The sequence below is a fragment of the Pocillopora damicornis genome, chromosome 7 (assembly GCF_964200805.1).
Source record: "Pocillopora damicornis chromosome 7, jaPocDami1.2, whole genome shotgun sequence".
Taxonomy (NCBI): domain Eukaryota; kingdom Metazoa; phylum Cnidaria; class Anthozoa; order Scleractinia; family Pocilloporidae; genus Pocillopora; species Pocillopora damicornis.
Window position 1 is genome coordinate 23,095,183 of NC_142676.1, and position 26,710 is coordinate 23,121,892.

The 26,710-nt window shown below is 39.7% G+C and overlaps 2 protein-coding genes across 8 annotated transcripts; one reads left to right on the forward strand and one right to left on the reverse strand.

Moving 5' to 3' along the window:
* Positions 1-1,733, forward strand: LOC149043205 (uncharacterized). The gene has a single exon (XM_089212348.1). The coding sequence runs from the start codon at positions 1-3 to the stop codon at positions 1,603-1,605; it is 1,605 nt and encodes a 534-aa protein (XP_089068474.1). The 3' UTR covers positions 1,606-1,733.
* Positions 1,734-4,746: 3,013 nt separating this feature from the next.
* Positions 4,747-25,887, reverse strand: LOC149043206 (xanthine dehydrogenase/oxidase-like). 7 transcript variants are annotated; one of them, XM_089212353.1, is made up of 41 exons: positions 25,648-25,887; positions 25,275-25,351; positions 24,582-24,639; positions 23,935-24,031; positions 22,983-23,091; positions 22,569-22,695; positions 22,337-22,398; positions 21,824-21,898; positions 21,326-21,409; positions 20,828-20,969; positions 20,401-20,568; positions 19,828-19,904; positions 19,407-19,503; positions 19,180-19,289; positions 18,322-18,518; positions 17,707-17,872; positions 16,510-16,608; positions 16,020-16,137; positions 15,414-15,465; positions 14,906-15,032; positions 14,715-14,834; positions 13,963-14,082; positions 13,750-13,851; positions 13,208-13,271; positions 12,593-12,662; positions 12,262-12,349; positions 11,974-11,997; positions 11,719-11,805; positions 10,973-11,098; positions 10,360-10,425; positions 9,765-9,910; positions 9,540-9,621; positions 9,355-9,450; positions 9,092-9,220; positions 8,396-8,523; positions 7,964-8,078; positions 7,424-7,489; positions 6,890-7,078; positions 5,547-5,620; positions 5,222-5,315; positions 4,747-5,102 (listed from the first exon to the last, which is right to left on the reverse strand). In XM_089212353.1, exons 2-41 carry the CDS (start codon positions 25,323-25,325, stop codon positions 5,052-5,054), a joined length of 4,053 nt encoding a protein of 1,350 aa, XP_089068479.1. In that variant the 5' UTR covers positions 25,326-25,351; positions 25,648-25,887; the 3' UTR covers positions 4,747-5,051. The 7 variants fall into 7 exon arrangements, with proteins under 7 accessions (XP_089068479.1, XP_089068475.1, XP_089068477.1 ...); XM_089212349.1 differs by having other exon boundaries at positions 25,275-25,377; positions 25,648-25,886; XM_089212351.1 differs by having other exon boundaries at positions 25,275-25,480; positions 25,648-25,886.
* Positions 25,888-26,710: the final 823 nt, after the last annotated feature.

Below are 26,710 nucleotides of genomic sequence, written 5' to 3' on the forward strand. Positions count from 1 at the left end.
ATGACTAACAATTTGCTGATTGAAGTTTTTGCTCGTGTTTTATTCAGCTTCACACGCGGCGTGACAGAGCATTACGACCCTGATGGGCCTGAAGTGGAGACCGTTGGATTTAACGATAGCTTAAGCAGTGAGGGTCGAGAGTGGAATTGTCAGCCCGTTGATAAACCTATTTATCAGGAATATTCACCGCCATCGGACGACGATCATGATCTCTTGTCAGTAGGGAACTTTCGGGTTAGATATCGGGTCATTGACGCGAGCTCACCAGATGAAGATGGAGACGATCAGCAAAATGAAGATGACGAAATGGCATGGAAGCAATTCAGACCATCCATTCTTCGCACAGTTTGTCAATCAATGTACATCGGCGCATTAATTTCACTTTTAACACCTACCATCTTTGGCCTTTTTTACATCGTGATCTCTTATGTCTCGTACGAAACGACACGTAACTGCCAATTTCAACCGAAGGAGACAATCCCAGTTAAAATACAGTGGATCAGAATATTGTCTGACTTGATATGTGATGCCTTTCTTTACATGTGGTTCTTTGTAGGAATGCTTTTTCTTTTTCGACCGTATCAGTTAAAGGGTGTGAAAAGAAAACTCATTCTTGTTCCTTTTGTCCTGTTCTGTGTTGATACAGTGTATCGTGTTGTACTTCAAATCTTTAGAATATCTCATTCCAAGCTTCCTTTCACTCAGAAGATTCCTCTCTATGTTATATTTCAAATTAGCATATGTTGCCAAGTTTATCTTCTAACAAATCACTTCCGGAAACTGTCGAGGAGAGCGACTTTATTTATAAAATTGACGACACCCTACTGCGCCACTTTTTTTCTTGCCATGTTTATAGCAAGGTTTATTTATCCAATGTACAACAAACAAACTGAAAATGGAAAACTCCTTATTGCACTCTTCTCACCTCTCTTTGGAGTTGTCTTTAAGGTAACCTCACGACTTTGCACTCAACGCTTGAAGAAAATTGTTCATCCGGGATACTCCTACGTCTTGTTAGTGCCGTGGTATTTTGGGTCAGCGATCATGTTTCGAATAATGCAGGCTGACCTTGACAACCTCAAACTCATCGCTGTTCTTGGAATAATCCACGGGGTGGTAGAAGTTTTAGAACGAAGCACCATGGTCTTCATTGATCATATTTGTCATGTGATCTTGAAAAGAAGATCAGCTCCATTGGGAAGTTTACGCACTCCTCGCCGTGAGAGACTAATGGCTGATATCGTTATCATAAGCATGTTGTCTGAATCAACTGCTATTGTGTGTGTCAACGGATTGTTGTACGTATACCAATTCATTTACTTACGAAACACGTCATTGCTAAAGCTGCTTCAGAAATTTGCAATTCATACCTCAGTTCCGCTGGTTATTGAATGGTTTTTCACCGGCGTATCCTTGGCCATCCAGACTCGCTTTCAGAATATAGCAGTTATGGCCATTTGGCGCAAGAGATGGAAAAGACACATATTGGTTGCGATAACTAACCTGGTTCCCTTGGCTATTTGGATGACAGCAAATCTCTGGGAATTTGTGGATGGGCGCTTTGATGAGTCTAAAGATCACCCTTGCAAAATGCCCTTCACATAGAGAACTTCTAAAAACTAAATGCCGGCAGTCTTTCAGCCTTCCTTGTGTCAATTGACTTATGGTGGTGCTTGAGATTGATGACATGTTACACTTACCTGTTATTATTATCCAACTGCACAAAGTAGAGTTCAAATATCCTGCGGTATTTTTCGGTTATTTGGACATTTAGTTATTTGGTACTGTAAAAAAACCAGTCGGTTGCGTGCGCTACGCTTTGCTTTTCCTGCCTTATGAGAAATGAGCAGAAAAAAAAGCAGTTGAATAAAAAATAACTTGTTAGAAGTTTTGGTGTATAAGATCGCTGAGCATTTTTACTCGTTGTACTTTTGTTTTACTCGTCAGCGATACTAAACACCAAAATTTCTATTAAGATATATGTATTAGTACTAACATGATTCCGAGTACAGTTAGGAGTTAATAAGCACGAGATAAATTGTTAAAAGACAGCAAAATTTACAATTTACTTATTACATCAAATTGCAAATGAAATCGTGTTATTACTTGTTAATAATGTAGAAGAAAAAACATCACAGAAAGTCAAGACCACGGAATTTTCAAAGCGTGCGGACGCTCTTTGTAATGTGCACTCGTTTTATAAGGATCCTACCATGAAGCTTTCAAGAACATCACCTTTCTTGTCGGTTTAAAAAAAGTCTCATATCTCCTTTAATATGGACATACCGTGTACATACAGACATTGAGGTACATTTATAATTCTAAACTTTTCAAGACAATGTATTTAGGCTGTACTGTTTCTAAGTGAAATAATTTACTGTCCAGCAGTCACGCACTCAACAAAATGATTGGTAGATTGGAAAAACAGAGTTCGGTTAACTCTCAAGAGACTCTTAAAATCAATCCACTGAACTCCACACTTAAGTAATAATTTCTGATGCACTCAAGCATGAATTCAACCTTTCAGAGTTTTAGGATTGAAAATAATTTGTACTGCGATTCGCTATCAGTAATAGTGACTTTCAATATTCCGATAAAAATAGACTTAAACTAATCTATTCTGAAGTTTTAAACTATTCGCCAGACTTAGTTAGATGCAGTGTTGGTAAACTTGTGCCCTTTAGGTACAACTGCTGGGGCGCAACTGAAAAGTCCCATACTCCATCCTGAGGGGTGGGGTGAGGGTTAATAAACGAGGATGCAATATTGACTATGATGTCTCATCTTCTAATGTTATTTATTTAATGACTGAGTGGAAGAGCCAGACAAGGAAATATTTGACTCGAGATCAGAACCGAGAGCCAAACATTTTCACGCCCTTAATATTATATAAAAAATTGATTAAGTAATTGTTTTATTATACAGTTTTTGAAACAATCTGCCAAGGAAGAACGAGCAGGAATAGGTAAAGTTTTGAAAATTTTGAAAATTTCTTTTGAAAATTTTTTAGGCAAGGTGAGAAATATATTTGGGAGCCACGGTTTTAGCTAAAAATTTTCAAATTTGAAAAATTGAAGCGGTTTTTTACAGATGATTTCTGGAAAGCAGTTGGCAAATTAAGTTAGGATGGCTCATGTACTTTACAGAAAATGTGGTTTAAGTTCTACTCATTCTTTATTAAATTTGAGTGGTATAAATACCTTGTCTAAAACAGTAGTGTAATACAATAGCAAACGAGATATACCCATCCCAATACAGCGTCATGTGATGAATAGCCTTCACTAATTTTAGAACAAGTTTTATAAAATCATTGTACTCTTTCTTGTTCCATCACTGAAAACAGTCAAGGTACTTCGACACGATTCAGTGCGAGAGCTACTGCCACTAGTTTGACTGGTAAGACGTTTTTTTGGTTTGTTTTGTTTTTTTTTCCTTTTTAGGTCTAGTGGAGTTGTTAGAAATTACCAAGCAAAATCAATCCGTGACTTTCTTCCATTATATGTTGTGCAATAACAGATGAAGTGCCCGATGAATGGATTTGTCCTTCATGTGAACAATAACCTAGGAAATCAGTTTTCCACGAAAAAAACTCCTTCCATTGCGGCTAAGCCATATTTCTCTACCAGAGCATGCTGTAAATTAAAAACATCGGTCGCAGCGTCACGCAACATTGCGTGATTTTCCAAACGTGACATGCAGTTGCTGCATTATTTTAAGACTTAGAACCTATGTGGCCCTGTAGTGATAAAAGAGAGCTTCATTTGTAAGCACTGTAGACTTCAACATAAGAAGAACTTAATAAATAGCTCTTTCAGTGAATAAATTATCTAGTCAGAACGAAAAAAAATTAGTATACGCATGAATTGGAGCCATTCCTGTCTGAGGTTAAATACACGAATGGCTCCAGTCTCTGGTCGTCCGCCTAAACTGACTTAATGAGTTTTGTCAGCAGAGTTTATCAGCGAATGACTTTTTATCGCCGGAATATCGCTGAACGACCTCGCTGAACAAGATAGACTCTGCCTTCTCTTCGTTATGTAAGTAGCCATTTCTTGTTTGACTCATCGGCGTTTTCACATTGATATTTCATTGTTCCGCTTTGAGACACGCGGTTAACAATACCCATGAGCAAGGAGTTGAGATATAACTTATTAACTTTAACTATTTTTATCATCCAATCACAGGTTGGAGCCATTCCTGTATTTAGTCGCTAGTCGGGATATTTAAATACGACTCAAAAAAGTTATTGCCTTCCATGATGGGTCCATCAACTTCTCGAAAGAAATGAAATGTTTTAAGAGATATCCAGTAGGAGAGATTTCTGGACGTGAACGCTCTACTCCGATAGATCCTGGGCATGGGTATCATGATTTCCAAGATTCATTTTTCGAGCGATTTAACGCATCTTCTTGGGATGTTTGCCTGTTTTTGGATTATTAATCTCTCTGAGGAAACGACTGTAATGAAGGGATCATTATATATTCTGTCATGGGACAGAAAAGTAGAAGACCAAACCAGCAAGTCAGTTTCTGATGTTAATTAATTCTGGGTATTACCCAAGTTTGTTTTGTTCGTTTTGTTCGTTTTGTTTTCTTCGGTTTTGTTTTGTTTTTTTTTTTTTGCGAGGGGCGGGGGTTCACCTCTGAACGTTGAATTTCACCCCCTTCCCCCTTATTTATTGTATGATGTACTAAAAAAAGTTTATGACTCGTGATTTCTTTGAAAAAAAATGAATAAATAAGAGACTAAGATAAGAAAAATCTTTATTTGAGGTCATTAGTGTTCAACTATTAGGTCAGGGTGAGCATATAAGGGACAAAGCTTTTCTACTTGATTTTGATAATAATAAGAGTAAAATGCAGGAAAAGATGCCAAGAGAACATTTAATTGAATTAGGAAGTCTTGGGAATGAATTGTGGTCTAAAACTTTCGAAAAAAAAAATTTTAATATTTGCAAAGCTCTTTTATTATTAAATAATTGAATGATATCAATTTCGTTGTTGCGATCAAAATTCTCCTGTTACAACATCAGCTTTTTAGCTTTGGTTTCTTCATGGGTACACATTAAAGTCCTTCACGCTGGGATCCGCAACGGCGGTAAACTGAGAAAATAAAATTAAGAAATGAAATCAAGAACAATCAGGAACAATAGACAGCGCTTGTATAGTTGTTACGCACAACACAAGAGAAGAAAACAAGCATGCAGCTGTGACTTTGTTACCTGTTGTGTCAACTGGTCAATACAAGCCATTCTGATGCGCTCACTGGTGGCAGGACTGTCCAGTCTGAAAATCCCTTCAATACCTGATTCACGTCTGTGAAGAAAAAACGATGAAATTAATTTACACTTTAATCTTTAACTTTGCCTCGGTCAGGACGTCAACATGCTAGCGCAACTCATGCCCTTTCGGTCAGCCAATTTCCTTATGATTGTTAAAACTAGAGCTAAAAATTGTTGCCCTAGCCTGAGAATTTGGAGCTCTAACATATTTATTAATGTTACGCTTCGCCTCACTTTGCTGCAGAATTTAGGAGATAAGTCTCACCTGGCGTCGGTGATGGCCTCTTTAATGGCGAAGAATACAGATGCAGCTAAAAACAAAGAAGGTTCTCCAACGCCCTGAAATTAAATACGAGACTCTATTGTTTACCAGTTTGGTTTAAAATGTGATTTATTCCAGCTCCAATAATCTTGCATCCGTTCAACAGGTCCAGTGACAAGACAAACGTGGTGCTGCGTCGGTAGGAGAGAATAATAGGGTGATTTAGTATTATTAACTGAGTTGATAGTGTAAATTGGCCACCGTAAAGAGTTTAAAAGCCGACGTTTCGAGCGTTAGCCCAATCGCTCTGAAGGTGGCCAATTTACGTTATCAACTCAGTTTATAATACTAAATTACCCTGTTATTCTCTCCTACTGATGCAGCACCACAGTTTCTTAAGAAACGTACCCCCTTTATTCATGATTGGTCAGTTAGCCGGTTAGTTGGTCAGTCAGACAGTCAGTCAGACAGACAGAAAGGTAAACAGACAATCACTTTGTTGGTCGGTCAGACAGTCAATTGGTCAAGTCCAGCAGCCAGTCTGTCAGGGACTCAAGCGGTGGGTCAGTAAGTAAATCAGTCTGACTGTCAATGAGTCAGTCAGTGAGTCAGTTAATGAGTGAGTCAGTTAATGAGTGAGTCAGTAAGGCAGTCACTGTCGATCGGTCGATCATCATTGAAAAAATAGAGTACCCTTAAAAGGTATCCGCCGCTTTCGCCCCCTATCGAGTTCGCCCCTTCGAGTTCGCCCCTACCTTATACCGTGTTCGCCCCCACACTTTTCGAGTTCGACCCCCACCAAGTCGAGTTCGCCCCCAGATTGAGTCATGTCTAAATTAGTTGCTATCGAACATTGCAAACAAGTTAGAACCAAGTTTATCTACCGAACATTTCGTGTTCGTTAGATAAACCGAGGTTGGTTTGCATCTTTTCCAGTCTGAATAATAAGTTAAGCAATGTTGTTTTGATTAAGTGTGGTTCTCTTTATCACAAGTTCAGTTTATACAGTTATTTCTGGTATTCCCAGATCCCACGCATAGTATTTAGTTGATTCCGTCAACCCAGTTCCCAAGCAGGTTCACGCAATTTCCGAAATTCAAAATGGTCGTCGCTGACGTGACATTTGGCACATTCTGCTAGTGCCTTCGTCACAAATCAACTCATCTGGATATCACTCAATCAAGGGGCGAACTCGACTTGATGGGGTCGAACTCGAAAAGTGTGGGGGCGAACACGGCATAAGGTAGGGGCGAACTCGAAGGGGCGAACTCGAAGGGGCGAACTCGATAGGGGGCGAACGCGGTGCAATTCCCCTTAAAATATAAGCCCTTGAGTGTGTAAAATACCTTCGAAGAATAAATGGCCATGTCGTTTGGAGCTTTCTGAAGAAGATGGACATTGAACTCTACCGGAATGTCTGCAAATCCAGGAATCTTGTAGGTCCCTGGCCCTGTCGTCCATAGGGTGCCATTCTGAGAACATCGTAATTCCTCTAGCGTAAGCATGCCGAGTCCCTGAACAAAAGCGCCTTCGATCTGAGGACATAACCAAAACATTTATGACATGAGGAAGTGCAAGAGTAACAGATAATTGCAGACTTTGATATAAAAGATTAAGTCAGCTTTCAACAGATTGATGAAACTATCAGGAATTGCAATGGTTTTGCTTGACACGTAACATTTCCGTGCATTTTGATTGGCCATTTCAATTGCGAATCACCGGTAGTAAGTAACTTACCGGAAGTCAGACGAACATCTCCGCCAGCTAAGAGTGACTTAGAGTAAAGGCATTTACGATTCTAATTAAATAAATAACACCGAAGTGAAATATATTGATACAAATAACGTCCTCGCAGGGTATGATGGGATAAGGTTACTGACCTGGCCGATGTCGATAGCTGGATTGAGACTGGTACCGACATCCATCACAATGTCTGTGCGAAGAACCTGTTCACACAAATTCACCCCAAAAAAGCGTTACAAGTATTGAGCGAATAGTTTGAAGTTAGAGATGATTGTCAAATCAACTCAAAAATGTTTTATTTGTTAAAAGTGACTGGGGTTAAATAGAGAGACTGCGCACAGACGAGCACTCTGAAGTATGGCTACGACCTTTGTTAACTTACGCGTCTCCTCCCAGCTCAAAAGGTTTGTTTGAAGAAAAGCAAGTTATGTAATTTTTTTGACAGGTGCAGTTTCCTTAGTTCTCGAGAGAATTGAAACATGTTTAACAGTCCGAGATTTGGAATTTTGCTTTCCCTTTTTTAAGTTGCGACCCTGTCTAATACCTCTAATACCTATATCTTCTAAGGCCGCCAAATAGTGTAAAAGATCTAGGCAGACGTTCACGTATAAGGTGCTTAGTTACATTATTTAGTTCGAAAAGACTTGCAATAGCGATGCGAGTAAGACGTCACCCACTTGATGATCTCCTGTTAGACAATCGATTTCCACTTCAGAACAGGCAGCGCCATAAGTGTAATAATTGTACAAACGCCCTGAATTATTTTTCCAATCGTAATTGAGATCGGGCACTCTGTAAGATTTAAAAAAATGACCTCGAATCAATATCAGCACAAACTTTCATTAAAATCGGCTTAACTTAGAAAATCGTCATTGAGTTAGCAAAAAAACAGAGGGAATTTTTATTTTTAAAAACAAAAAGAGCACGAATTAGGAACCTTACGTAAGAGATTGTGGGAGTGGTGGGGCAGGGGAGGGGAGGGGAGGGGAAGAAAAAAGGCAAAAAAGACTCTGAACCCCAAAACAGAACTTTATGGATGGGGGGGGGGGGGGGGCACATTGTGGAAAGTATATACTTGACATAGCTTAGACTGTAATTATTATCCTTACTTGTAAAACCCACTTGCAGAGAGGTTCACGCGGTCAAAGTAGGCCGCGTGTACCCAGTCCTCCCACTTTCCCTTGGGATCCTCCATCTGATAAGGCTTGAGTCTGTCCAGTATTTGGTCACAAGCATTCTGCAAACGACATTAGCAAGCGTACTGATGCTTTGTCCATCCTTTTACTCATTCAATTTTTTTTCTGCTTGTCAATAGGTTGTAAGTCCTTTCTTTGGTGGAAACTTCATCAACCCCTTGAGTGTGTCATTTATTTTCCATTCTCCCCCACCCCTCCCCCTCAACCTTACACTCTTTTGGTCGAAAGTTTCTTTAGGGTAGGGCATAACCTGTACGTCGATGGCGGGAAAGATACGAGAAAAAGGAAAGCTAGATGTATGTTGCACAATTAAACAAATTGTTATATGAGCGTTTAACGGTTGGTTTTGCTTTACGACGCTCAAAGTTGGTCCAGGAAACGCACGTAACTCTCGCGGCTGATCGAATGAAAAAAAAACCCATCGTGACTCCGTTGCTCGCGTTTTTCTTCACTCCAGGCACTGTACTTTTACCTGTCGTTCCTTTGAGTTTCTATCCGCTCCCTGAGCTGTGATTGTTTCTATCGAATCTTTCAGTTTTCAGTAATTCTATATGTACAGATCTCACGAAAAAAGCGCTCTTGCGCGACAAAGGTGTTGACAATTCTTACTTTAACCGCCATGCCGTTGAGATCAGAGGAGGCAGAACTTCCTGTCTGGGTAGTATTAGGAACTGTGTTTGTACTTGTTTCACTTATTATGATTTTGGATGCTGGAATACTTAAACATCTAGCTGCTACCTGCAAAAATATAACATAGGAAAGTTGAAATTTGAGTTCATGTCGTCACGTTTTGTATAACCTCACTGTACTTGTCGTTTCAGCGACATGAAGTCATAAACAGGAACAGCTCATCAGACTGACAAACATCTCACCTGCACCATTTTGGTGTGTAGTCCTTGGCCCATTTCTGTTCCGCCATGAGTTAAAAGAACTGATCCATCTGTGTAAACATGCACCAGAGCTCCAGCCTGAATATAAAAAAAATCACATACTGTTGATACGAGGCGATTAACTGAGGAAAAGTTGTTGACGGAAGCTTTCAATGCAGATTTCATACCTGATTTTTGGCGCGTAAAGCAACTCCAATACCGAGCATAGTGGGTATCAACGAAATTCCACGTTTCCTCCATCGATTTTCCCTTAAATCAGTATAAATTTTGTTTAAAAAGGTAATAACTTTTTTACATTTCAGGATTGGAAAGAATATCGTGAATCGTTTGTGCTAGCCCGCCTAACCAAAGCACGAAAAAGCGAGATGGGTGAAAATAGTTTCAGACGTTACCTGTTAAAGGATTGGACGAGTTTTCTCCGTTTCTCGTACTCGCATTTCTCTACTAGTTCATTCCATACTCGCTGAAGCTGGCAATTCGTCAATTCTTGGTTAATGTGAGTTAAATCTCCTTCTGTGTAAAAATTCAGTTCCCGCACCTGTTGGTGAAACGAAAGGTGACTCATTATGCGATTTTCAAAGATTTGAACAAAACAACACGTGATCCTCACCGAATACCAAACCTTCTACTCTTTGTTGATTCTCGTGTGTCGTTATATTGATAAGTTCTTACTTCAGTCGGTACATCTTTTTCTTAAGTAAAAATCACTTCTCTACTTAAAACAGTTTGTCGGTAGCTCAAAATGAAATTAATTTAATTTAATTAAAATTCCTAAATCGTTTCCATCTGTTTGACCGAATAGGGTGGAATGGGGTATAGAAGGAATTCCACATAACGATCAATCCTGATCAGACAGTTTCTCACGTTTTTGTTCTTTATTCGAGTACGGTAAGTCTAACAAGCCTTCTAATGTAAGAACAATCATTGCTACATCGCTCTAAATAAATTTAATGTCTATTTGATCAACGGTTAGGACACACAACTGACCTCTCTTTGGGAAATACCACAGATGGTTGCAATGTCAGAAATCAGTGACTCACAAAACAACATACTCTGCAAACAAAATCGTTAGCCATCAGAACAGTTTATCAATTTCTCTTTTTCATCAGTGGACAATTGAAAAAATAAGCATGAGCGAAACCAGTGGCGATTGATGTCTCTTGATGTTCGAAGGTTGTTTACAGGACTTTACCAATCTTTAATCATATTCAATACTAGTTAAGGAGAATAGAGCGCTTTTTGGTTGAGTGACGTAAAACCAAAACCAATGTAATCACAACGGCCAATCAGAAGAGAGGAAATACCTTTACGAACCAATGAGAACCCAGAGGAAAAACAACCAAATTGCCAAAAGCGCGGGAAAACGCGAGCGACCAAGTCGTGATGATTTTAATTTTGCATCTGATTGGTTGGGAGAGTTGCGCGAGTTTCCTTGACCAATCACAGAGCGAAGTGAAACAAAACTAGTCTCGTATATATTACTTTCGACCTTAAACTGAAAATTGCTCTGAACGGTCGATTCGATTTCTTGGTCTTATTTAAGACATTCTACCGTTTGTTTTGTACATACTTCAAAAGCAAGTTTTTTTCAATGTCTTACCTGTGGAACACCAAAGCCCCTGAACCCTGTGGTTGATGCAATGTTAGTTTTACAGAGGCGGCCAACCCCACGAATGTTTGGAATGAGGTAGCAGTTTGCCATATGGTACATTGATCTTTTCATGACCTGGCAAAGTGGATATGAAAAGCCAGCAGAGTTACAAACCCGTTAGTCTGATAACAATAAATGAGTCATTGATTAGTCTACCCACCGATCTCTACGTTGTTAAATCACATAGAGAGAGTTTATGACCTGTTGCAACATACCCCAAACGTGTCGGGTTCTCATCTGAACAAATGAAACAAATTTTAATTTTTGAAAGGCCATTAGAGTTTATCACCGACTTCTTCGGAAAAAAATGGAACTCGGAAATTCATAACATTTCACGATATTCTAACCGTCTTCTTGTCAACATCTGGTAGTCAACGAATATTTTGAATCTCGCGCTCGGAAATTGGCAAAGCGTCGGTTCTTTCAAACCTTTGTTCTAGAAACAATAGAGCCTCTAAGCTGTAAACAAGTAAAATGCCCATAAAAGGAAGGTAATCCAGTGCCATTGTCTACCAAAAATTAAACACAAAGTTTGATATGCTAATTATCTCACGAGTTTCTTAAAAAAAAACCGCTAAATGGCAACGCCTTAATGGGATCACATTAGAGTTCATGGATTGTCCATTGCAACGCGCAGACTCTACCTAGAGTTCCATTAAGTGTCTGTGCAGAGTCCAAAAACAAATCAGTCCTACCATTTCAGAAACATCCAGTGTGTTTCCAGCATTATTGTACAACTTGACGTCATAAGACTTTATTTTTCCATCGAATGTAAAACCCACCTAGGACAAGAAAAACGTAAACATATAATTCTCGGGCATAGTTTAAAATTCTCCATTTTCATGTTAAAAATCAATTACAAACCATTTCATGCTCAAAGAAGTATTCTTCTTGACAAAGATCTATCGTAAGGCATGAATGTGTTGGGAAATGGGAACACAAGACTTTACCTTTCCATCGAATGTAAAACTCAACTAGAGAAGGAAAAACGTAAACATATAACTATCGGGCGTAGTTTAAATTCTCCATTTTCACGTTGAAAATCAGTTACAAACAATATCATATTTAAAGAAGTATTCTTCTTGACAAAGGTCTATCGTAGGGCATGAACGTGTTTGGGAAATGGGAACGTTTAAAACCATTTGCTAGCACCTATGTACATGCGTCTTCGGGGAACGATTTCTCAATATTGAAACCTTTTAGCTAGACAATTTTAAAAATATACTTATAATAGCTACCTTGTACTTCGCTAAGAAAGGATGCCGCGTTCCAGTGCTCTTCATGTCTTCATCTCGATCAAGCATGCATCTAACAGGTTTACCAGTTCTTTAAAAAAGATGAGAAAAGAATTCAGGGGCCTTCCTCAAACTAGGATAACTTCCTAGACACTCAAGTTTACCGTGTCAGAAAAAAAATTATTTAGAATGAATGCGATATATACGAACAGTTTTGTTACCTCTCTCTGAACCTTTGAATGGATCCAAATTGTGGTTTTATCAACTTGAAATTCCAACAGAGGTAACGACACATTTAAATGCCGGTTTGTACTGAAAGTAAAGGAACACTTACCTTGCAGCAGCAACAGCGACTGCGTTTGTCAGAAAACAGTTCCGTGATTCTTTGCCACCAAAGGCACCACCTACGGGAGCAAAAGCACCTTCACGAACAAAGACAACTGCACATTTCAGTTTGTCAAGTTCTCAGAGCTGGAATCGAAGCCCGTTTTCTTTTTTTGCCTGTTTTCTATTTGTTTGTTGTACTAGCCAATCCAATGGTATGCCGATTCGCGACTCGGGGTCGAGATTGTCGACTGTCAACGAACCAGGAGCAGCCATTAGCTTAACCTTCTTGAACTTCACCTTGAGAAGGACGTGTTCAAATTTTCCTTTTTCCCAAGAACTGCTAGAGACTGGAATCAGCTCCTTCCTGATATCCCTGATATTACTCTCGTCGAGTGTAAAATTACCTTAGTTTATTAGCTTAATAAGAGCGTGTCGATTTGAAGAGTTAATTTTTTATTCTGTAATGTAGTTATTATTGTAGCATGTGATTTGTACTTTGGCATTTTGTAAGTGGTTGGTGTGTTGCCTAATCGGCTTTCACCGACCTCATAGAGATGGTGATGGATGAAAGATGTTTCGCAATTAAAGACTTCGCGATTCAAGGAAATGCAAAGAAACTTACCCAGTCGTTTGGTTCGCACCACAACTCTGTTGTGCGGAACTCCAAGAGCTCTTGCAGCAAGTTTCTACAGATACACAAAGAGAAGGTTACATAAACCTCTCGCTTGTGCGGCTGGTATAGAGTATGAAAGTAGGATGATTTTCTTCATGGATAATCTGTGGTGTTGATTGCAAACAGCACCCAACTTAGTGTTGATTATGAAGAATTTATTGTGACCACCTTCCATTACGTTACGTTATGTAAGTAGCAGTATAAATATGTTCCGTTGTCCACGTTATTTAGGTTAGGTTAACTTAAGTAAGTTATTATTTGTGTATCTAGCGATTAGAATCAGTTTTTTACCGTCGTTCTTTTAAACATTGTTCTCTGCTAAAACACAACCAGCCGATGTAGTAACATGCTACTCCCATTTCACATAAAATTGGCTGTTTGATCATACATCAACATGCCTAGCAATTTTTTCCTGAGATGAATTGTATTGCCATACTTGTCAGCAAATATGCAGGAGAGATTTAGAAAGACTGAGTATCTCTCCAACATACCTGTGTCAATGTTGGGTTTTGTGTGGAAACAAAAAGTTCCATCTCGCCATCTTCTCCCTTTGGAACAGCGATTGTAACTTGCGTCTCCAGATAGAAGTGTTCCTAGAAAAAACACATCTATAGCTACTTCTGTAAAAGTTAGACATGGTTAGAGATCAATTAGGCTTTGTAGCGTAAGTCTAAGCCTGATTCCAAAACTCTTCAATAACTTACCTGTCCTCCAAATCTCATCTCTCCTTCCAAAAGATGTTCAGATTCAGCAAATCCAGTTTCCAGGTCTCCCTTCTCGATGCTCAGTTCACAATCGTAAAAAGAATCTGCCGCTATAGCCTCCTGTAAAACAGCGAGTTAAGGATTAATGACTTGTTTCGAAAAGTGGCGCGAAGAACTTGGTAGTTTTACTAAGAATGAGCTGAAAGTGGTCATATTAGTACTTAGTCCATTGTGATCGCCCGGGCAAATTAAGTAGAAAAGCCCTGGTAAAAATATCCTGTGATCTCATTGTGATCAAATATCAAACCCGTGATCGCGGTCCGGATATGATTTCCTCAATCATCGTGATGACCTTTCCAAGGGGTGTCGGGGGTGATAACAACAGTAGTTAGAGTGATTAAAGTCGTGATTACTCTTCCAAGAGTGATTGCTAGTGACGATGTTGTGGTCACAAGGTGATTCAAGCCGAGATCTTTCAGATTTCAAAACCGCTAACATAGTGCTGCTTCTAAAATGGCTGATTTCAAGAGTCAATCTAAACACTTTCAGAGACAAAGCATTGCCATCTTATATACACACATAATGGCGAATGGCAATAATTAGCACCTCAAAGTTCAATATAAGCCACGAAACTTAAAGTTTATTTTTTTGTGCTTCAGGAGCTGAGCGCTGTCTCAGAAGTTTGATGATGGTGGAGATGTAACACAAAATTGTAAACAGAACTTTCCAGCAATGTTGAAGTTGCCGCCCACCTCAATGGTCAGTATTCTTGGTAAGTCTTTGTATGTTACTTTTACCATCTTGGCTGCTCTTTGGGCCTGGGCTTGAGTTTCAGCAGCTATTGCCCCTATGACTTGTCCGACGCAAGACACCTGAGAAACAAAACCATACATTATTAGAGCATTTATATCATACGTGTGAAATCATTGAGTAAGATACACACCTTGTCTGTTGCAAAAATCTCCTCATCATCTGCAGCATACCTCGTGACGTTATCTCCAGGGACGTCTTCTGCGCTAATGTACGCTTTCACTCCTGGGAGACATAACGCTTCTCCCGGGTCTACAGAACTAAAAGGAAAAGGATCAATGTCAGTATGTGAGCAACTGCATGCGCACCTACCCCTCCCCTAACCTGACACTAAACCTAACTTCTGCATTAGTTGACAAAACAATTTATAACAAACCCAAACCGTTTGGGTTTGTTATAAATTATAAGGCAATACAACCCGACAATCTTATACCCCTCACCTCTAGCCGCGGCTAGTAAAGGCAAATGTGGGATTATTTTGCTTGAAAATTCTATCAACCTTACAGTTACTTAACATCACTTTGCTTCGTATCTGTCCAGTGATTAACGAAATCTGATTTCATTCAGAGACTTTCACAGATGCTATCACCAGATGTTTTAGTAAAAGTGTGAAGCGAGGAAGAAAATTCTTAAGTACTTACACAATATTGGCATGTGCACGTGTGCTCCAAACAATCCCCAAATACAGTTCTCCTGTGAAAAGACAGAACCTCAAAACAGATGACATACTTTCTTACTCAGAAAGTTCGATGACCTACTTCTGAACAAACCGAAGAATGGTAAAATCGAGGTTATGCAAAAAGTTATTTGTAAATAGGAAAAATCGTATTTCGCAAAACATAAGGGACTAAGATTGTTGAAGTAACCCCTGATTGACGTTAAGGTCTAAACATTGTTTTCAGCCATACATAGCTTACATCGATTTTCTAGTGTTTATAGATGCTCAGTCATTCAACTAAATGTTCTGGTGCTTTAAATCCACTGGATTTTGCGGGTTGTCCGATAGAGCTGTACTTATCAGTTACTATAGTGTTCTCTATCAGGACGGCTGAACTCGCTGTAGAAGCTTTACACAACCTTTTCATCCCATTCAAAAATGTTATAGAAGAAAAAAACTCATTCCAGAGAGAATGCGAAATGGAAATTCGGCACACTTGATTCTGTAGCCTGTTGACGGCGCGTTACACATACTAATTCAGGTACAGGGATTCCAACCATATTTTTTATGGTCTCAGGGTTAACTGTACCTGCATATTGAGGAATGTCATCACAATAAACTGCCTCCCCCGTGGCGTGTTTGGCAGCTGCCAAGTGAGTCACAGGCCTGCCAACTAAATCATCCTCGAACTGATCGTCGGGCACCTCCTGAATCAACCAAAATCGGAGGGAGTAAATGAGAGGAGTATAGAAAATATTTACTTGTCTGGATATGTAAACAAACAAACAAACAAAAACAACAACAATATCGACAACTTGCCGAGACTTTCAAAACGATTTTCTAACTCTGTTTGTCAATCTAAGTCACAGCATACCATCTAAATCCTAGACGCGGAGCTCTGAGGATTACTTCTTGCACGTTTACACTAACTCTGAAAAAAGACGTTGTTGAACGAGGCTCATACTTTGATAGGTTACTGTACATTGCCATTACACGTCATACCGGCATATGATTCCCAGACTTTGGCTTGCAAACTACACTCTTAAACAACAAGAAATTGAATTCAACCCTTTGTTTACCTGGAAAGTCTGTATGCTCCGGGTATCTTCTCGGCGAAAAAAATTTCTTCCTGTCCCATAGCTTTTGGGTACAAAATCGCCCAAGACGGGCTGAATTTCCTATTAAAACATATGTGTAAAAATTGGATCAATGTCAGTATCTATAGTGACTGTGCACCCACCTCTCCCCTAACCCAACATTAACCTTAACTTGTTATCAGTTGATTGTCATTGGGGAGAGGAGAGATAGGTGTGGAGTTGCTCAAATACTAAGCTAAATCGATACTAAACATAGGCACGCCTAGCATGCAAGAGCTATTTTTTGGCTGGGTGGGTTGAGATGGGACAGTTTGTGTACTTAATGTTTTCAGTTTTGTCACCGAAAAGAGCATTACTTTCAAAAAACGAAAATATCGCAGAAAGACAGAAAACAACCCAATTTATCTGAACTCACACAGATATTATGTGATCTACTGTCTCTATAATCTAAATACTTCTAATTTAAAATAAAACCCATCGGTGCTACGCTTACTGTTGTCTCCTTCGCAGTTTTTTTGTCTCCTCACACAACGCCCTGGATTTCCCGTTTGAGAGAGAGTGCGTTGCGTGACGAGACCAAATAACGATTTCGAAAGAGACTACGCTTACTGCGGTCCCCTTCATATCCGGATATCTCGACCTTAATCGAGCCCAAAATTTCTGGTTAATGTCATTCTTTGATCCATGACATCATTTACAAGAAAACAATACCCAAACGCTGTGATTGGTGCAGGATATTTAAATGCTATGATATGATTGGTGCGAGATAAATACCCTAATGCGGCAATTCTGACTGGTGCGAGATACATACCCTAATGCGGCGATCTGATTGGTGCGAGATAGATACATACTTTCCGCGCGAGCTGATTGGCTAGTTCGGAAGTGAAAGGTAAACATTATTCACCTCCGAACAGCCGATGAGACAAAAACGCGCGTCGAGAGTGTGATTTTCGACCATTTTTCGGTATATTAAGAGAAACAAACTAATTCTTTGGGTACATGTGTGGTGTATACTAAAACAATTATTAACCTCAGCGTCGGTGAAAGTTGTGGATGTTTGATGAGCCGTGACACCTCCACTTTGGTGAATAATGGTTCATTATAGCACTTTAAGGTCAGTGATAAAGATTAGTGATAAAGAATCAAGGTTAGTTATAAAATAAAATCCTGAGTGCTGACCTCTTCATGGCCAAGCTGCTGAGAGACATTCAGATAGAACTTGAAAAAAAAGCTTGAGGCGAGCGATCTCCTGTACTCGACCTGACCACCGGGTGCTCCGGGTGCAAGCGGCAGATCTCCTGCTAACAACTGACAAGCTTCTTGTACGATATTTTCATTCCAGGTTCTGTGCGTGAATAACAGTAGGGAAGGTTTATTATTGGTGAGTGATGTAACCTGCGAGCAAGCCCAAACTATAGGCACTTCAACACGAGCTTCTCTTCGTCCGCGGGAAAGGATGAGGCCTGGAGCAAAGGTCTGCAAGAGGTCTGGCACTAAGTACTAGTGCCAGACCCTCGGCAAACTTTTCCCGATTCGTCTCAAATCTACCTGCGAGGGTGGGGGGTAAGGAGGTGAGAAACGCACGTCCTGCAGCGAAAATGAGGGTGCGCACGCTATAAAGGATGCGGTGATCTCGTGGTTGACCCGCGGACTCCTGATGTGAAGGTCAGAGTTCCGAGTTTTAGGCGAGTACGGGCGAGACAATTTACCCCGACAGAGCCTCTCTTCATCCTGGGTACTGATGAGTATCAATGCAAAAGGTACAGCAAAGTGTTAAGGGAACCCAGTCCTTACCTCCCAGTTAAGCTCTTCATGGTTCTCAAGGCCATTACTGTTGTCGGAGCCATTCCTCCGAAAGTGAAACTGCAGTCCATGATTTGCCATGAACTTGCATTTGTTTGCTTTTCAAACTGCACTCTCATGGCTGTATTTACTATGGCAATGTCATCCTCTCGCCTGCGAGCTTGTTTAAAAGCGAATATGTGTTCGCGCTGTTAAACGTAACGAAACAGGCATTAAGATTACGCTGCTTTTTATGACAGTTGAAAAAGTGAAACATAAAAAAAGGAGCGCTATTTACTTTAAAAAAAGTGCATAAGTTACTTTTTGTAAGAGATCGGTCATAATTTATCGCCGCGGGGGACAGTGGGTCGGAGGATGCTGGTTATGTCACGACAAAATTTTCCTCATGCCCCCATAAGGCTCTGATAATATTATTATAGGGCAGATACATATATTTTCTGTATTCCTCCTTTATACTTTGTTGGGCGACGACTGATCCTCCTTCTGTTTCCCCTGAAAGCCATGTAATCCCCCCTCCTGCACTAACCCCCCACCAAAATCCTCCCCGTCGCCCCCCCCCCCCCCGCCACCAAAATCCTCTACTCACCCCGCCCACCAAAATTTTCCACTCCCCCCCTTACCAAAATCCTCCACCCGCACTCCCCCAAAAAATCTCCACTCGCCCCCACCCTCCCTCCTCAAGCGATAAATAACAACTTGTCCGCTAACGAACAACCTTTTTCATCGGACTGTTCTCCTGGAACAAAACCAATCAGTGCGATCAGTGCTAACAGAGGGCGCACAAGCAACGGATGTTGCTCTAATTTCAAACTCCTGAAAATATAGATATTGTTGATAGAAGTTTATTACCTCCTTCGAAAATGGAATCAGAACGTTGACCAACACCTCGGTTGAACCTAAAATAGTTTTTCTGTATCCCGTGAAGAAATTCTCATCCAATTTGACCGACCTTGTTTTCCCTGTAAGTTTGTAATACATAAGAACAAATTATGATTTTTTAAGAAGACAGAAGTGAACAGATAGATAGATAAATAAAAAAAAGCATATAAATTAGGCAGGTTTACAATAACCAATACCTCCAGCACTCGCCAAAATCAAAGTACATCTTGCCGCCATTAGAACTGGATTTAGGTCTGATATCGGACTTGCGGTCATGATATTTCCACCTATGGCCTGACACAAAATAAACAAACGAAAAACAGTTTTAGAAGTAAGATTAGAAGAACAGACGATCTCGTGCGTGTTACTTTAGCGTCTGCTTGGGGGTCTCAGGTCGAGTTTTGGCGGATTTGAAAGCCTGATGACGGCTTAGATGGAATAAAAAATTAGTGTTTTGATTACTCTCTGGTTAACGTATTATCAGGTTAAAGAATCTAAAAACTGTCTAGTTTCTCTTAAGTGGACTGAAATATCGTTAGAGGAATCGATAAAGTCGTAGAACAGTTCACTCCAACGGAGTTTACTGACGAGATGTGAAAACATCAGCAGCATACTCACCCCAACATTTCTAATCTGATGACCAGCAAACCACTTGAGCATGTGAAGTATTGTTGTAAACCATCTGGTCTTGCATTCTATAGAGCAGAAAATAAATGATAAGGATATTGCGATCCTAGCAGTACGCAGGACGTTTGTCACGTTCCGAACCGTCTCGTTCACTACAAATTTTCTTTGTAGGCCCAATGGTAAAGCATCGGGGGGGGGGGGGGTGGGGTGGGTCGGGAAGTGCAAGTTCATGAGAATAACAATGTTATCACCTCATACAAGCAATTCGTTTAAGAAAAAATTCCATACAGACGTGTAACCAAAGGTTTCTGACTAACTTTTTTACATAATATGTTAAGCAAATTACTTTGCATGAGCTGAGTCCGAAAACGATCATCACCATATCGACCAATCAAAACGCGAACAACTTCATATTCACCTAAGCGCATTTCCTCACACGAACTACTTTACTCCCAATTACGCCGACTAACATTTTCATCAGAGATAAGTTAAAGACAATTTGGTTCGAACAGTAGAGGTTCCCTTTTAGTGGAAGGGGCATAAAATTAAGTTTCTCTTAAATACCTGGCATAAACTGACAAGCCTCACTGAGAACTTCCTCCAAGGTAGACAATGTCACAGACGCACCAAACCTGATGCCCTCTGCAGTGTGTTCGAAAGCATTCAACTCCGGGATGTGAGTAGGAGCTATCAGGATTGGATAATTCTGATTTTTAAATTTTACCTCAATTCCTGCAAATATGAAATAATTTTGATATTTAGAAATACGCGACCACAAAATGAAGGCGAAAATCGGAAAAGGTTGGGAAAACTGACGGGGAGAAATATCAGTATGGTGACGACATAAACCTGGTATAATTGATACTACACCTTTCTTTAAATTTCAACCTTACAACGTCTGATTTCTTTCTCGGTCATTCAGCTGCCTCAACTAGTTTGCATATAGACCGATATCAACGAAGAATTCTATTCAGGTTGTTAGGTTTATTACCTATTTCAGTGTTACCAATCACAAGTTTAGCTTGCGGATATTTTGCTCTGAGTTCCAACAATTCCTCCAAAGTTGTGGGTCTGATCCAAGTAACAAGGTCTCCTTTAATGTGCAAACGTCTTGGCTTGATAGCATCTGGAAGCTTATAAGACACAAAACAATAAAAACACAGTGGTATGAAAGATTCTTTCTGCGAGAAAAACTGAAGAGCCTTTTTTCTTCTTTATGCGCACCTGTTTAGGGCTATCTGGCATTTCAAGCGCTTCCATTTATAAAAAAAAAAAAAGAGCAACAGAAAAACGAAACAACAACAAAAAGAGACATCGTAAGCTTACAAATAGCCCGATAGAGGGGTTTGATGTTTGAGGCAAACGCGAGGAAAGTTTAAAAGGCGAATCGCGTGCGAAAAGAGGAGTGTGTACCCGAGCGTGTTGTGCAGTTACCTCCGTTCGCCTGAAACACGTAGTGGAGTTGTACCTGCTTTGCAAGTTGGCTTACCATCAGCTCTGGTGGAAAGATCGCGTCCTGTGTTGGATCGTATGGTGTAAACTCTTCAGGCTTGACAAGTCCACTGGTTGACTCCTGAGAGATGAAATAAGGGGCGAAGAGTTGGTAAGTATGCAAGAAACTCTTTAAGACAAAACCAATCGTTCTTTCTCCTGAACCCAACACATTTTTGTCGTGAATTTTTAACATCAGAAGATCCATTACAGCGCTTTTCAATCGAGTGTCGTAAACCGAATCTAGAGTAATCATAACGGTCAGTATTAGAACAAAAAAAATATCACGAGGGGCCTATGATAATTCAAAGCTAAAACAAGCAAAAACAAGCGCAGAAAAACGCGGGCGACCAAAACGGGGACAAGCAAAACGCGAACTACCAAAACACGGACGACCAAAACGCGCTTTTAGGGTTTTTCCCACCCCCACCCCCACCCATCAACGCAGCACCAGTTTCTGTAAAAACCTACCCACTTTACTCAAATCTGAACTTACATTGTCTACATTTTCTCCGGTAATATTTAAATTATTGTCAAGGCAACATCCGTTTCCACCTTTGCCGCAACATTCCTGGAACAGACGAGAAGGTATGGACGAAGGTTTACGTTTCTTAATAATGCAATTTCTGTGCGTTTAAAAAAAATGTATGGAACCAGACCTTTTGAACAGGAGAGGATGATATCGATTATTTAGTCGTGGCAGACTAGTTCCCTGGCTGTTGTTATTTTCATTATTTGAAGGCGATAACCAAACTGACGAGAAATAATCCACAGGAAAGAATTTTATATGCGAAAGATAGCGAAGAAATCTCACTTATTGTGGTGCGTTCTCGTCATATACTTTCCAGGATGGAAAACGGGAACTGTTAGGGTGAATGTATGACGTTGTGGCGCTGCTTACGTACTTCTTGGGCACTCTCTTCTTCTCGCCCTAGGAAAGGGAGGGGAGGGTAGGAAGAGAGACCCTAGGAAAAAGATCGTCAGAGTGAAATGATTGACCAGCACTAACCTTTGTGAACGTTTTAAAACCCTCTACAATTGGTCTGTAGCCAGTGCAACGACATAAGTTACCTGCAGATACAAATTTGAGTAAGAATAATTGCGACGACGTTCTTATTACAGATTTATTCTGTTTGATTTTCAAAACCAGCCTAAAACCTGTCTCTTCCTTCGTGCCTTTCTCTCATCCAGGAGAATTCAAAAGTCCGCGTTATGAGCATTACAGAATGTAAAGCTTTTACCCTCAAATGCACTTTCCATCTCTTTATACGATGGCAAAGGGTTGTTCCTCAACAACGTGTACATTGACATCACAATTCCCGGAGTACAAAATCCACACTGCGAACCATGAGACTTTGCGATCCGTTCCTAGGGTACATAATAGAAAGCAGACAACTACAAACTTAAAAGTTCTAAATTTCAGTCACACCATGTCAAACCATTGAATAAATCAGCTGTGGTGTTCGCGAGAAACCACATGGAAGCCAGAAACTGAACTAAACAATCTGAAGGGGAAAAAAAATTATTTTCTTTGTCCCTTCCAAATTATGATCGTTCTTGAGCATGTTCTGATCTCATCAAAATTTGTTTTGAATTTTTAAATTGTTAACAGAGGGACCTACCAAACTGGCCATACAAGCCAAACCTGTTTTTACCTGCACAGGATGCAAGACAGTTTTGGTGCTTCCAATTCCTTCCACTGTAGTTACAGCCATTCCATCGACTGCACACAATGGCATCAAACAGCCATTTGCTGAGAAATGTCTTTTTAAGGTTAAAGTCTGACTTTTTTCCGAAAAATCTCTGGCTTAAAGTGAATTTAATTAGTACTTCTACAGCACTGAAACAAAATTTTTTACTTTGATATTAAGGGTTGGTCGGCCTAGCGGACTACGTGTCCAGCTTAGAAGTCGAGTGCTGAAAGGATCTCCGTGTCATTGATGGCCTTTTACACCATAGTTAAAACCGAGCCAATTGTTAAGGTACCAAAAGCTAGAAACTGATTAATAGATCATTTTGCAAAACAACTACCTGGATTGGAAATTTCCCGTAAGGGAAATCCTGACACATCCTCACAGTTAGAAATCACGTCTTTTACACAGAACACACTGAAAATTTCCCGTCAGCGCAACTTATAATAAGAGACCATAAAAGAGAGTAGACATTTGTGTGAATGGTAGAATGACAAAACCCTTATCAGCAAAAAAGCAAGCATTTTTTCAAACTTGAAATTACATTTTCTCGGCTGAAACGACAACCAGCTGAGTAAGATCACCCAAGTCTAGGTGTTACTGTCTGACATACAGACAGGTGATATTAGTTTGGAGAATTTGGTATTGGATCAACTTATATTGTCTTATCTGTTATTTTACTTTATCCTCATCACTTGTCTGCTTGATATTGTCTTGATATTGTAAGGAGAAAATCTATCTTGGTCACTTGTGGGAGTGAAAGGGTTAATGTGTTGTTGCTGTCAATTAAGAGAAGCACCCCTAATGGGGCTTATAGGATGTGGAAACTGCAACACTTCTCAAGAGTCTCCTTATATAATAAACAAATGCTTACTTTCTTTAATTTCAAATTCTTGCAATTTCATATAAAGGATACTTGATTTTTTTCATTTTATGGTCGTATCTAGAGATCATGACTGTACATGCTCCACAGCCGCCTTCGCCACATCCAAGTTTAGTGCCTGTTAAACCCACTGAAGAGACATTAAGGCCAATAGCAATAGCAGGCCGGCGACATTCCTGGTGATTTTATTGGCCGATATCTGGCATGTCAGATATCAGCGAATCAGCGAATCGCAACGGGCATACCTGGCGATTTATGCCTATCAACGCAATCGGCGTATGAAATCGCTAGGTTTGTCACCACCTTTAAGCTCTTAAAACCTGGAGGAAACGTCTTGAGATAAACACGGCTTTCGTTCTCTGCTAGATGTACAACAAATCACTTAATGTCTGGTTTCCTGGGAAACAGTTAATTTTGTTTTCCCTCAGGTCTTAATATCTGTTATAAATAACAACCTTTCTGAAGTTACAACGGTAAGAATCATTGTAAAAATTCCAATTACGAAAAGAGAGGCTAGATGTCTAAACTCTGTAGAAAATATGCATTAAATTTGCTAAATGAACCACAACACTTGGCTAAAAGGAAAACTTCAAAACTTCTTAAAATTCCAAGCAAAGAGGTAACAAATTTGCGCCACGAAAGCTCAAAAACAATTAACTGAACTCGCAATCAAAGGATACAATAATTTCGAAGGTATTGTAGCAAAGACATTTCTGGCTGCGCATTGCGCTCCACAACCTGAAAAAAAAACATATGTTGATATAACAACACAGTCACAGCCCGACACACGCAGTCAGTTGAGATATAAATAACAGGAGCAGAAAATCAAATGATGTTTTATGGAATTCTAACGAGGAATAAGACAACTATAATCAAAACTGACTTAACGATGGCATCTATACCGATTTCAAATCCTACGGTTTCTATTCGAGAAAAGTGCGTCATGATACTAATAAAATATCGTCTCTCTGTTGTAACGAAATCTTAGCGAGAGATTATGTCCATGGACTGAAGAAGTGGATCAGGGAGCTCAGCACTGGAGTGTGGGATTATAATGAATGGAATAAGGCGTTATAATGACTGGGGAAAATCAGGAATGACTTTCACTGGTTTGCTGAAAAAAAAAGCCATGATTACTGGATTTGTGGAGCACTTACTTTAGCATTTTAGCGTAAACAGTTACAGTTGATCAACCTCCTTCCCCACTGATCTATCGTTCATCGTTTCGATTTTAAACAGAATATGAAGAGATGTACAGCTTAAGTATTCTTGAAATAATTTGTTTTTGAACTGCACCCAACTGAGCTCGTTCATAGTCTGCATCCAGGTATTGGTCACGTACTATAACATGAGTAAAAATTTATTTTCCAAACCTTTTTTCCGTTGACGAAGAAAACGATTGCTTGATTAGAAGAACTTGGCATCTTTTCTTGTTTGTTGCTTTGTTCAACTGAAGCGACACGACAAGACCTCATCCTTTTACAACAGAGAGCTTTAGATTTGATTACGAGCACGATTTGGCCGGGAGTAGAGTGGCACTAGTCCCTCTTAGTCGTCGTCTGCCGTGACGAATTTGTGACTTTCGAAGAACATGTTGCAACACACAAGAGCGTAGCTTTTTCAGAATCAACTGAACACTTCACAAATAAATGTCAGGCCTTACTGAATACACTTTCTTTGCAATTCTCTGCCTTTTTTTTTATTCCTGAAAAAGTCTTATCTGGAAAGAGGAGAATTTTGACTTACCTCTCAACTCGTAGTGCGACTACGGGATTTCTAGAAAAACTTGTAGCTAGTAACGAGGCGGCTACGACTTTTTTAGAGTTTGCGTGACCTGTCACGTTGTAAAGCATGCGCACTACTCCTGGCGGGGAAATCTCGTAGTCGTACTCGCACTCGTTTTCAATTCTAAAGCCCTTAAATAACTCAATCTATCCTGGGAGTTACTACATCACGGGCGACAAGCGGGCAAAGGAAAACAGTGTGAAATACGAGTGGTCAGCGGTGAAATAAGTTTAATACTTCATATAGAGACGGATCATTTATAGTTGCAGAAAACAAATCGTGTTGAAAAGCCGAAATGTAAACAGTTTACTTCGCTAAATAAAATGTTACGCAATTTTTCAAAAGTGTTGATTGTAAAAATATCTTTCACTGCTTTAATAAATAATGGAGGCATTGGAAAAGGCATCGGTGGTATCCGATAAGCACCAAAAAGAATTATATTTACGTTTTGTAGTTGCAGAAAACAATCGTGTTGTAAAGACGAAATGTTACCAAGTTATACTTCGCTAATTAAAAAGTTAAGCAAATTTCCCTGAAGCTTTGACTGGAACAATATTTTTTACTGCTGTATTAACCAACGGAGGCATTGGGAAAGGCATCAGTGTCACCGGGAAAGGCATCAAGAAGAATTATATTTACGTTATGTAAATTGTTGTGACGAAAAAAAAGTATCTTGACTTCCTGTCGTTCAAGGCTTTAATCACAATTGGCTCGTATTTCACTTGAATTTTGCAATCTCGACTGTCGTTTCCGGAAAAGTGAAAAGCTAAGCAACACTAAAAAAATTTCGTTCTCGATTTTTATATTTTAAGAGTCATTAGTAAGTTTGTATCCACAGCCCAAGATAAGAAATTTAAAATTTCAATCAGCTGAAGTACTTTTATCGTATATTACATATATTCAATAGCCCCCATTTCACGTGAAAAAAAGGCAAGTAGGAAAACATTGAGCTTTGAAAAACAACCAAGTTAAGGCTAATGTATTTACCATTCCTTAAATATTTATAATCAAGGCCATTTGTTTA